The 12,664-nt window shown below is 41.1% G+C and overlaps 1 protein-coding gene across 1 annotated transcript in view; it reads right to left on the bottom strand.

Moving 5' to 3' along the window:
* The window catches only part of kdr (kinase insert domain receptor (a type III receptor tyrosine kinase)), a 74,117-nt gene extending 67,868 nt beyond the window's left edge, over positions 1-6,249 (bottom strand). The window contains exons 1-2 of the mRNA XM_060824141.1: positions 5,910-6,249; positions 191-272 (exon numbers count right to left, since the gene is read on the bottom strand). Coding sequence (XP_060680124.1) covers positions 191-272; positions 5,910-5,973 — 146 coding nt within the window. The 5' untranslated portion in view covers positions 5,974-6,249. The remainder of the gene's footprint in view (positions 1-190; positions 273-5,909) is intronic.
* Between the last annotated feature and the right edge of the window lie 6,415 nt (positions 6,250-12,664).

Here is a 12,664-nt window from a genome sequence, read left to right as displayed (position 1 = left end):
GAACTTATGTCATTGTAGATGTGTAGGTCGTATAAAGAAAGACAGAATAAATTGTTCGAATAGATGTACAAATATATTCACATATTTACATATGCACATTTGCAATCATACAAATTAACGCAAAGTTATGTTATATATGATGAATTTTTCAAAAATATTATTTCAAGTAAAGTGCAGAACTTTCTCTTACCTGCAAGTAATTATTAAAGTGTCATTACCATTAATTATATGTTCTTTATTCTGGATGCTAAGGTGTGGGGGAAAGTAGGAGCCTGCAAATTAAAACATCTGGTTAATTTCAAACAGAAACACCTACAAAACCTAATCAGAGTGAATCCATTTGTGCATACTAGTTGATCATACTAAACTGAGGTTGAAGCCTGAAAAGTCCAATCCAAATGGGAACAGAATTGTGACAAAAGAAGTTGTCTGTTTTGTGACACTTGTTTGCCGTACCACCTTATTGTTATTACTGTTATTGAATGGAAATGTATCCATGGATCACCCATCAATTGGCATCTTATGCATATGCATCACAAGGGTGTAGCCTGGACTAGAAAATGTGCAACCACTGCTGTAGGGAGATAGGAAGGAAATTCTTTTAGGGTGGATCTAGGGACTATTTCCTGTGAGGAGCCTTGTAAAACTATACTTTAAAATACATATGTTCATGCCCTTGTGACTATGTCTTATGTAATATTTGAGGATCCAGCTGAAGACTGGAAATTGTGATAGAACAATGAGGATGAAGTAGTGTCGGTTCAACATATATCTGAACATTAACTGCATTGTTTTTAAAAAGTAAAAGTGAATTTGCTGCATTAAGGTTTTATGATAAACCTTTCTACATTGACATTCTATCACAAGCTCTTTAATGAACATTCCAAACATATATCTACATGACATATATAATGTTTGCTACAAATCCCATATTAATTGCATGTGCAAGATTTCAAAGAAATCTAGGTTTTGTTTTCATTCTAGATTCAATGAATAAAGTCTGACTCTAGAGTTAAATCTATATGTATATAATGCCCCATTTTAAAAGAAAACAAATTTTCTATTTAATTAATGGAAAGTACAATGAGCTAGTTGGTGAATATTCTTCTGTAGAACGTTAAATGTAGAAACACATTAGTAGAGGTTAACTTCATGGTAAACTTAATTCATTAATTAGCATGGTGATAGAGAAGCTACTTTCAAGGGAATGCCACTTACGCAAAAGTTACCAGGTCTACTTAAAGATGGGTATTTTCAAACTACTCATTTGTTTAGATATTGACAAAATATTGCAGCTTAAACATTCTTTATCAGGACAGTTGTATTATTGATTTTCTGAGGTAAGCTTACTTTACAATGTATTGCTATGAGTATACAAAGCAAAGGGGCATATCAAATACTACCTTGAGTTTTGGCAAGATTATCTTAAAGAATTTGCCAGATTGAAATGGCTGCATTAAGCCAAGGGGATGATGACCAGAATTTTTACGGACTGGACTCTTGGTGGTTGTGTTACAGGAAGAGAAGGATGGGGGACACCTCTTCTGAAGACGAATACAATAGCTGGACTGAGGTAGCTCCAAGTGTGAACGCATCTCAAATGTAGTCAGATGCTGGGAGCAGTTGAGGAAGAAATTTGCTGCTTTTTGATATATGACTAAGGTAAACATGTTCAGGCATTGCCCCTCTTTACAATGTTGCCTAACAAGGAATCTAAACAACATGTTATTGCAAGTCTGGTCACATCACAGAGCAAGACTCCATGGTGAATTCCCTCACTTATTTCCCAAATGCCAGGTATGTATATTTTTAGCATTGCACTTTATACTGCCATTTCAGTCTGTCCAATGAAATATCACAGAGAACAATCACTGAGCATGTAGCTACACCAGATATATAAGATGAAGCCTGCCAACTGAGGAAACTTCTCTATTCCCTTGAAGATAAGATTGCATAAGGCATGCTACATTTGAATTATCTGCAACCACAAGGTTGACATTCAATACATATTTCCTCTAATTCTTCTTTTCTCCTTTGGACCTAGCCTGGCTTGCGAAGTAGAATATAAATAGTTCTTAATTAGGCTGCACTCAGATATATAGATATGTGAAATTAACTAAGGCCCATGAGCTACAGCTTTAAAAGGTAGTAAAAGTAAAGCCTTGAAATAAATGAATAACTGTGTCAAAATCCTGCCTGACAGACACCTTCAAAGACTGGAGTCAATTGGCTGTTTATTTAACCAAAAAGCATCTATTTCTTGTTGGTGCTGAGATGCAGAAGTGGTGCTCAGCGATCAAAACTGTATTACAAAGCAAGGGCTTTAATTTTTTTCTTATAGGCCAAATAACCAGTACAGGTTTGGTATGTGGATCTCAGTGTATAATTTCCCATTCCATTACCCCATGGTATATACATATGTCAGATGAGAAACAGTCTGAACAGGTCCAGAAACTGAGAACTTTAGTAACTAGCATTAACCTCATAGAAAAGATTTTGTTTCCCTAAATTGTAATGAATCAATGCATTTTAAGTTTGATTTTCATCAGTTTTTGGTCTTATTTCTGCTAATCTAATAAAAAATGCAATAAACTCACTCTAAAATGGCATTTAGAATTGCAATGGAAAGCAGAAAGGTGGCAAATATCACAATTTCATATGTCTCATGTATTTTGTTGCAATGAATACGATGGTATTGATTATAATAAAGTTATGCAAAACACAAATAAGCCACCAAGATTTTGTTGGAGACAAAGGCCCTAGAATCATTAAAGAAACAATTAGGACCTATGATTCTATAACAGTATGTGGAGGAACGTCATTTTATTCTGAGTAGATCTATTAGGATGGGCTTAATGGTATTTTTCCTTTATAAATATCTTGTGAGTTTGTGTGACACAATACACCTTTCACTGCCCCACAAAATACTTCAAGTCAATAGGTCAGAAAAATGAAAGCAGATAAAATAAGAAGCAGTGACTGTAAAGTGCAAACAGTGTACATCGTCAGAAGCATAGCATTGAAAAGGATATGTTCAAATAATTAGGTGGATGCTTTAACAATGGCAGGAATGTACTGATGATACATCCAGAGCATTTTACTTTGTAGTTCAATAGTTCTGAAATAGTCTATTCAAATTGCATGGCGTTATACAACCTCTATCATAACAGGAGGAGGGAAGATGGTCAAGCATTAGCCAACTGACTGAAACTCTGGGCACATTTCCGATCTGATGTTGCCTTATGTTTAGGACTGACAAAGGACGTAAACGATTGGAATGAAATGGACAATCAGCAGATTATCTCAGCCCAGGAGAATTTCAAGGTTTTCTCTAAATAATTTTCCTTATATTGTAGCATCGACAAATTGAAAAGATCTTGAATAGGAAGGGTCCATTACAAAGTGCTTAAAACAGGAAATTGTATATGGTTCACTTAATGGCATTGTACAGTACGTTATATCAAAGACTGCATTGTTAAAATAACGTTTCCGTCTATCCAGCAACCAAAAGACGGTTGTTGTTATGACAATTGCTCACAGTGACGGTTCAGGAAATGTGAACGGTACAAATATTTTACTGTTATCCTGCTGTAGTACAGGTATGTTTATGCTGTCCCTCCATCTAATTAGGTTGCAGGAGGAATAAACAGGTCTGCTGGATGCAAATGCAGAGCTAATTTCAGTTTAAAGTACTGAGAGATTCACCTCGTTAGAAAGTCTGTTAGAGGGGACTTGCACTTATTGTCCAAGAGATTTCCTCTGATCAGTAACTACTACCGAGTCCCCTGCCCATCTGTCATGAGCTACTTCAACGAAACAATCCATGTTGACAGCAGACTTCAGCGATCCAACCCACAACCCGCTCGCACCATTTACCCACCGCTCACCTTTAATTAGCTAGCAGGGAACTGCAGTGACTATAAAGCCTAAATAACGGTAATCCATCCCGGGGCACTTTTCAATTTCCTTCTCTAGGAATAAATGTGAAAATGGACAGTTTTAAATCAAATTATTTTGTTTTGGTTCCCTTCCTTACGGAGCCCAAATTAGGTGCAACAATTATGATTTCAGGCGAAGGAAGCCGGATCCTGGTATATAAAATCGAGATATATTTTAACAATCCGGAACTCTGGGAGTGATATTACTCAAGGATTCGGCCTTTATGAGTTGGATACTCTATATAGCTTGAGTAATTGTTTGCCCCTGACTGGATGTATTTAGGTGGAAATGTGACTGGGGAACCCATTGTGCTCCAGAAGAAATAAGAGTCGGCCGTTCAGCCCCTCAAACATGCCCCTCCATTGTATAAGATCATGTCTGTCCTAGGTGTCAACTCTACTTCCGTGTCGGATTGTCACAGCTCTCAATTCCTCGGTTTGTTTCACATTCATCTATCTATCTCCTGTCTATCTAACCCCTCTTCATAATGATAGAACTTTGGTTTGTTTATCCTACTGACTATCCTTCTTCAATGTTCACTGGGGTCCCGGGGAGAGAAAAGCTGCTCTGAATTGTGACTTCAATCCGCAATGCTCCTGCCCAGATTGGGAAGAAGATCCTGGGTGGGCAGCTGATCCTGGCAGCTAGTTCCACATTCCGTTTGGAAAGTCGATTTTGCTGGCTTTGAGTAAAGGATGGGACTTCGGTCACCTGATGTTCATTTTTTTTTACTTCCCAGCAATCTCCACAGCCCCTTCCCCGGCCGCTCGGCCCATCTCCATTTCCTAGCAGCTTACTTGGGAATTTGCCGAGCGGTGTTAAAGCTGAGCTACTGAGGGAGGGGCTTTTGCACTGACAGCTGTCAGTTCACAGAACAGTTCACCAGAGTATATTCTTGGGTGAATCGATCACGGTGGACTGCCTATAAAGCCCCACAGTATAAAACGAATCAGCAGCCAGCCTATTTATTTTTAATATAAATGAAGTTTATAGCGAATTGCTGTTCAACTTTTCAACAAGCTTTCGGCTTCAATACGCCATGGCAGTACAGTCAGTAGGACCCAGAACAGGATTATCCGTGAGATACAGTGGGCAGTAACCCATTGTAAACCCGAGATTAATACACAAGTTCCATTGAAGTGCACAATTCTTCAACTATTAACAATTGTTTGTATTTCACTGAACAGGGAATTCAAAGCGAATCACTGGCATTATAAAGACACACCAGATACCTGTCATTTGTTAGAACCTAAGACTCTCAGCCTGGGGTTTTAGTGGTGCAGTGGTAGTGTCTCTACCTCTGAACTAGAGGCCTGGGTTCAAGTCCCACCTACTCCAGAAAGCTATGTAAGTCTCTGAATGGGTTGTTTTAAAACTTTTTTTTAAATGATCTTACGTGGGACTCTTGTAGCACAGTGATAGTGTCCCTCCCTCTGGCCTAGGAGGTGCGGGTTGAAGTCCCACCTGCTCCAGCGCTGTGTAACAGCTTAATTAGAAAAAAAACTAATCTGACATAACTCGAAGTAACCAGGACACAAGTGATTTGAAGCTCGACTGTCAGTCAAGCTGCTTCAGACAACGAGAAGGTGCAGTCTGCCTAGTTGTTCGGGATAAAGTAGCATTATTTTTGTTCAAAGGGATTTACCAAGTTCTGGGTTGGACTCCCTGCATCTGAAGACAGTGGACACCTCACATTGTCATTTTTTATAATCTCAACAAAGCACCTTTTGCATCAGTGTACCTTACATTCAAGAGTTAAGTTTCGAACGAAATGTAATAGCACATGGAGTATGTAATTATTGCACAATGTTTTCATTAATTAGCAGAACTACTTCAAATTTGCATTACGAAAAGTTTGAATGTTCTACGATTTAAGGTGAATTGTGCACCAAATCTTCGATTTGAATTTCTTGCCATTCAACACAACATACAACAACACTGCCAGGTTAGTTTACAAAGAGCCCTCTCACCCGCTGCATCAGAAAATTCTGTCCACAGCCACATCAACAACGCGAAACCCCACTTCTTCCACATGTCACCGTGGGAATGCCAGGATCCAAATGAACGTGGTCTCCCGTTGCTCTGCCAATCCGTCTCCTTTCTCAATATTCGCTGCTTCTCACAGCTTTATTCTTTTAGTGTCGATCGAACCGCGGAACATAATAAGGTGGCCTTCCAATGACTTGGGGGTCAATAGGAAGTCTGCAAACGCCGCTCAAGTGATAATCCAGGAGCTGGTACTCGGATCCAGTCCGCCCTGAAAAGGAAGCTGCTGCAATTCTGGGGTCAGTTCAATGAATGTCAAGTGGACATGGCAATTTGTGGATTATATACGGGAGGAGGTGCCGAACCACGAAAGTTGATCCATTCATCACGTGACGTGAAGGCGCTGTTGATCCTAAACATCCTGAACAATCTGGAAAGGAAAATTATCACCGAATTGGCTGTAAAAGTGCATTTCTTTGTGGGTTAACGCTTCAGGGTGAAAATAAGACATTTAAATAGAACTGGTCTACAATTACGAACGTAAAATTTCAACATGCTGCAATTATGGCAACTTGATGCCAAATTAATATTATTTGGAAGCGAAAATAAGTTTTATGGATTGCATCCAATATTGCAAACACTAATTGGATAACGTGCAATACGCAGCTGAACTTGTGTACTTACTCGCCTCCAAATAGTGTTTACAATATTCGACGGAGAGCGAGCAGTGAGATGGTTAAATAGTGTTTACTCCGTTCTGGTACAGTAATAGCTACCTCCTCCCCAGCCATTTGCATTTCTAATTAAACGTACCCACACCACTTTCTTAAGATTACTTATAAACAGGTGGAGTCATATCTTTTCATTGAGTTTCAAAGTGAGTTCCAGTCTAACCTCTCTCCTCATCAGTTGGGAATGTTCCTGTTCGAACAACCTCAGTCCAGATCCTGGCGAAGGTGAAGAGACATCATGAGAGCTCAGAGACATCATGAGAGCTCAGAGAAACTATAGGCGGCTGGTCTCACAAGCCGCAATGCCTGTTCTGAAGAAGGGCCATTGGACTCGAAACTGCTGACTCTCCACAGATGCTGGCAAAGTCAAAAGTTTTTTTGGCAATAGCAGTGCTAAGGTGGAAGGTGTCTGAATTTGGGAGTATGGAACTTCGCCCTGAATCTTCCTGGAGGTATTTCGAGGTACAATGTGTGATACCAAGGCATTCTAGGTTATAGGCCAAGTGTTGGAAATGGAATTGGAATAATTCGGTTGTTGCTTTTGACAAGTGCAGACTCAATGTGCCTAACGGCCATATTCTGTGTTGCAGAGCTCTACATCATTATCCGACATCTGATACTCAAATGAGTAAATCTGGTAATTAGTTACATCAAATTGAAGTCATAGAGTCTTCAATTTGGAAGCACTTAGCCCTCTAAACCCTTCCTTTTCATATACCCATCCAAATGCCTTTTAAATGTTGTAACTGTACCAATCTCCTCTGGCAGCTCATTCCTTACACGCACCACCATCTGCATGAAAAAATTGCCTCTTAGGTCCATTTTAAAATTTTCCCTCTCATCCTAAATCAATGCCCTTGGGGTTTGGACTCCCCCACCCCAGGGAAAAGACCTTCTCAGCATGGTGGCTCAGTGGTTAGCACTGTGATCTCACAGCACCAGGATCCCAGGTTCGATTCCAGCCTCGGGCAAATGTCTGTGTAGAATTCATACATTCTCCCTGTGTCTCAGTGGGTTTCCTCCCACCATCCAAAGATGTGCAGGGCAGGTGAATTGGCCATGCTAAATTGTCCATAGTGCTAGGTGCATTAGTCAGACGGGGTGGGTTACTCTTCGGATGGTCAGTGTGGACTTGTTGGGCTGAAGGGCCTGTTTCCACACTGTAGGGAATCTAATCTAATCTATTTACCCTATCCATGCCCCTTATGACTTTATAAACTTACATAAAGTCACCCCTCAGCTTCCAATGCCTCATCGAAAACAACTCCAGCCTATTCAGCCTCTCCCTATAGCTCAAACCCGCCAACCCTGGCAGCATCCTTGTTAATCTTTTCTGAACCCTTTCAAGTTTAACAGCATCCTTCCCATAAGTGGGAGACCAGAATTGCACACAATATTCCAAAAGAGGCCTAACCAATGTCCTGTACAACTGCAACATGACCTCCCGACTCTTGTATTCAATGCTCTGACCAATAAAGGAAAGCATACCAAATGCCTTCTTCACTATCCTATCTACCTGCAACTCCACTTTCAAGGAGCTATGAACCTGCACTTCAAGGTCTCTTTGTTCAGCAACACTCCATAGGACCTTATCATCAAGTGTATAAGTCCTGCTCTGATTTGCTTTCCTAAAATGCAACACCTCGCATTTATCTAAATTAAAACTCCATCTGCCACTCTTCGGCCACTGGCCCATCTGATCACGATCCCATTTTACTCTGAGGTAACCTTCTTTGCTGTCTACTACACCTCCAATTTTGGTGTCATCTGCAAACCTATTAAATATATCTCCTATGTTCACATCCAAATCATTTATGTAAATTACAAAATGCAGTGGACCCAGCACCGATCCTTGTGGCACACCACTGGTCACAGGCATCCAGTCTGAAAACCAACCCTTCACTGCCATCATCTGTCTTCTACCTTTGAGCTAGTTCTGTGTCCAGTTGGCTAGTTCCCCAAGTATTCAATGTGATCTAACCTTGCTAACCCGTCGACCATGAGGAACCTTGTCGAATGCCCTACTGAAGTCCATATAGGTCACGTCCACTGCCCTGCCCTCATCAATCTCCTTTGTTTATCTTCAAATACTCAATCAAGTTAGTGAGACGTGATTTCCCACGCACAAAGCCATGTTGGCTATCCCTAATCAGTCCATGCCTTTCCAAATGTATATAATCCTGTCCCTCAGGATTTCCTCCATAACTTGCCCACCACTGATATCAGGCTCACTGGTCTATAGTTTCCTGACTAGTCCAGACCACTTTTCTGTGGCACCATGTTTCCAGTCTTCCTGCACCTCACCTGTGACTATCAAATAGCTCAGCAAGGGCTCCAGCAATCACTTCCCTAGCTTCCATCCAATTTCTAGGAGACAGTTGATCAGGTGCTGGGGTTTTATCCACCTTTATGTATTTTAAGACATCCAGCACCTCCTCCTCTACAACGTGGATATTTTTCAAGATGTCACCATCTATCTTCCATGTCCTTCTCCACAGTAAACACTGATGCAAAATACTTGTTTAGTATCTCCCCCATCTCCTGCAGTTCCACAGGCTGCATTGCTGATCTTTGAGGGGTCCTATTCTTTTCCTAGTTACTCTTTTGTCCTTAATATATTTATAAAATTCCTTTGGATTCCCTTTAACTCTATTTGCCAAAGCTATCTAATGTCCCACTTTTGTCCCCCAATTTCTTTCTGAAGTATACTCCTATTGCCTTTATACTTTTGTGTAGATTCACTCAATCTCTGTTGTCCAAACCTGACATATACCTCCTTCTTTTTCTTGACCAAAAACTCCATTTCTCCAGTCATCCAGTATTCCCAAACCTACCAGTATTGCATTTCACTCTAACCGGAACATAGTCTCTGAACCCTTGCTATCTCATTTTTGAAGGTTTCCCATTTTTCAACAGTCCCTTTACCTGTGAATGTCCACATCCAATCAACTTTTGAGAGTTCATGCCTAATACAGTCAAAATTGGCCTTCCTCCAATTTAGCACTTTAATTTTTAGATCCTGTCTCTCCTTTTCCATGGCGATTTTAAAATCAATAGAATTGTGGTCTCTGGCCCCAAAGTGTTCCCCCACTGAAACATCAGTCACTTGCCTTGTCTTATTTCCCAAGAGTAGGTGAAGTTTTGCACCTTCTGCAATTGGCACATCCACACACTGAATCAGAAAATTTTCTTGCGCACACCTAACAAATTCCTCTCTATTTAAATCCTTAACACTGTGGTTGTCCCAGTCTATGCATGGAAAGGGCCGACTTTACCAGAGGCATTTCAACACCAGGAGCACCAAAGTACATTAAACTCCACGTAATTTGTTTTCGATACGTCGGTTAATTCCAGACAGCACATTTTTTTTACAATTAATTGTAAGCAATAGCAGTGTTTTACGTTAGATGCAAAAAGATTCATGCATGACCGTGACTCAGCCGTGCTTTCCCATCATACTTTACAAAAACGTTGTCATGCTGGTGAGCTCTCTTTCCTGCTGTCTGTCCTTTATGAATTACTGTATCCACGCCCGCTACAATTCATTACAATTGTACGTTTGCCCGCAAAGACACACTTAAGATCGTGTCTGTGCTCCCAAATCTTTGACCTGTGAGTCAAACACGATGACTGCAATAAATCTACAGAAAGTAGGGCAGGGATATTATTTCAGGTACAACCCATAGAGCAAAAGCTATCGGTCATTTGGCAGCAGTCAGCGGTGACTGGGTCTCATGAGGTGTAGCTTGTGAGAGAAACGGAGGAAGGAAATCAGTGTGGCAGAGGAAGGCTGCGATGTTAGAACAGTGTAGACGTAGCGCGATGACCTGCTCGTATTGATACCGGGGTGCTTAGGGAGGATGTCTTCAGCCCTGCCACCATCTATACACCCCACAACACTCCCTCATTGGCGAGCAGTCAACTCAAAAACACAATCAGAAGAAGAAGACTCTTTCGAGTTGCCACAGCAGTCTCGGTTAGAGATGTGGCTGACACCTGCAAGTCCCTGCAACACCAGCCTCTCCACCTGAGTCATGCTAATGAGAGGAAACGCTGAGTTTGTTCTCCTTAGTGTGCACAATTGTCTGGGTGCAGGATTGTTTTATACATGTACAGTTTTGTATAAATACCTTTCTGCTTTGCACAGCAATGCAAACAGATGACTCAAACCTCATTCTGATGGGCGCGCGTGCTGCTTTCAACATCTTTGGAGGCAAACAAGTCTATTACCTTACATTTGCAAGTCAGCGTTTTACATACTAGCCGCTGGGATAGCAAACATTACGTTCGATATTGTTTAAGAATTCTGGGCATCGAGGCTGCTTTGAGTTTTTCATTCAAATCAACAGAATGTTGTATCTCTATATGTTGTATTTCAGAACGCAGTGAAGCTGACAGAAGTACAATATGCCGCTACTTAGACAGACTGGAGTTGACAGTCTTTTTGACAATGTAGGGTAGTCACTGCCTTCAATTGTATATGGGAATGATGCAGAGATTTATCACCGGCATGAGTCACCAAATTCAGGAGGGAAAACAAAATCTAACAGAAAAGCCTAGATCTAGAGGACGCTCAGTTAAAAGTATAACAACTTCAGGAGAAAGTAACAGTTGTCATTTGTTATCGCCATTCAGGGTGAACCTTCCAGGTCGATGAGCTTTCGCCGGAAGTTCAGCGACCTGGAATGTAAATCCTGCTTCTCCCTTTCTAGATGTTGTCCGGTCCTGCTAAGTCTTCTCAGCAATTTCTATTTTGTTTTACTTTGTGGAATATTTTGCATTTGCAGTGCCTTCGGGTCAGTCCCTCCTGGTTCCACTGGCGCGGGCAGAGTGCAGGAGTGGTCAGCGGTGGCTCTGCCTGATCTCCATGATTCTCAGGGTATCAACCGTGGGCACGCTCCTCAGAAGTTTGCAAGTGGTGGGATGAGGAGTTTTGTTTGGATTTGCGAGACCTTCAAGACAATAAACTACTGGTCAGCTTTGAAAGTGCAGAGGTGGCCCCACTGAGGCCTGAATTGGACTTTGCTTATCTTGAACACTTCAACGGAAACTGCTCCGAGTTGATGTGGCTTAAATATAATCCGAGTTAAGACCCTGTCTGTCCTTATCGAGTTCTCAGAAGACACGGTCACTCAACACTACACAATCCTAAAAACACCACAAACTGGACTCACGCTGTTTAATTTCCATCAATGAGTCCTGGTGCTGTAAATAGTTTATATGATTTGCCCAGTAATCTTTTTTTAATCTCATGATAAATTATCCTGATTTGGAGGTGCCGGTGTGGGACTGGGGTGTACAAAGTTTAAAAAAAATCATACAACGCCAGACTTTAGACCAACAGGTTTATTTGGAGGCACGAGCTTTCAATTCCTCGAGTGTGCATTCCCAAAGAAAGAAACCAGTTCCACTAGGCATCGGATTCCCTCACAGGTTTTAATTTCCAACCACAAGTTGCTGGGTTGTTGCTGACTGTATATTATGATTTTATTTGTCAAGAACACCAATCTGGAGAACAAGCAGGAGGAGATTAAGTCGATGACTGTATTAGGGTCATATGTTCCGCCGTAGTTTACACAAGGCCGAACTATTTCACATTAATCAAACAGGCTATTATAACACATCGGAAAAAGCTGCCTTCTGTTAAGTGCTTTCTTTCCACAATGAGAGAGACTTCCTGCTCGAACGAATGTTTGTTCGCTGTGTAGATGATCCCCCGCAGTCACGCCCGACCAGCTTCTGTCACGATTTCCAGTTGAGTCAAGAACTTGTTGGATTTCTGGTTCTCTGTTAGATAAGCATGAGGCGCGCTGCATATCGTCTGTGTGCTCTATTTCTTCTCGCCTGGCTCTTATCAACATGAAAAAACAAACTTTTAGGTCACGTGAAGAGTAAGGTGACAGTATTAGAAAAGTTGCATACAGAATATGTTCCAGGAGTTAATTTCTGTGATCGTGAGCCCTACCCGCTCTGCCAACATTGTAAATTTCAACAGGCTCCATCCAATG

Source organism: Hemiscyllium ocellatum, chromosome 1 (assembly GCF_020745735.1).
Source record: "Hemiscyllium ocellatum isolate sHemOce1 chromosome 1, sHemOce1.pat.X.cur, whole genome shotgun sequence".
In the NCBI taxonomy this organism is placed as follows: Eukaryota; Metazoa; Chordata; class Chondrichthyes; order Orectolobiformes; family Hemiscylliidae; genus Hemiscyllium; species Hemiscyllium ocellatum.
Note: the sequence above shows the minus strand (reverse complement) of the source record. Positions and strands in the feature narration are given on the sequence as shown.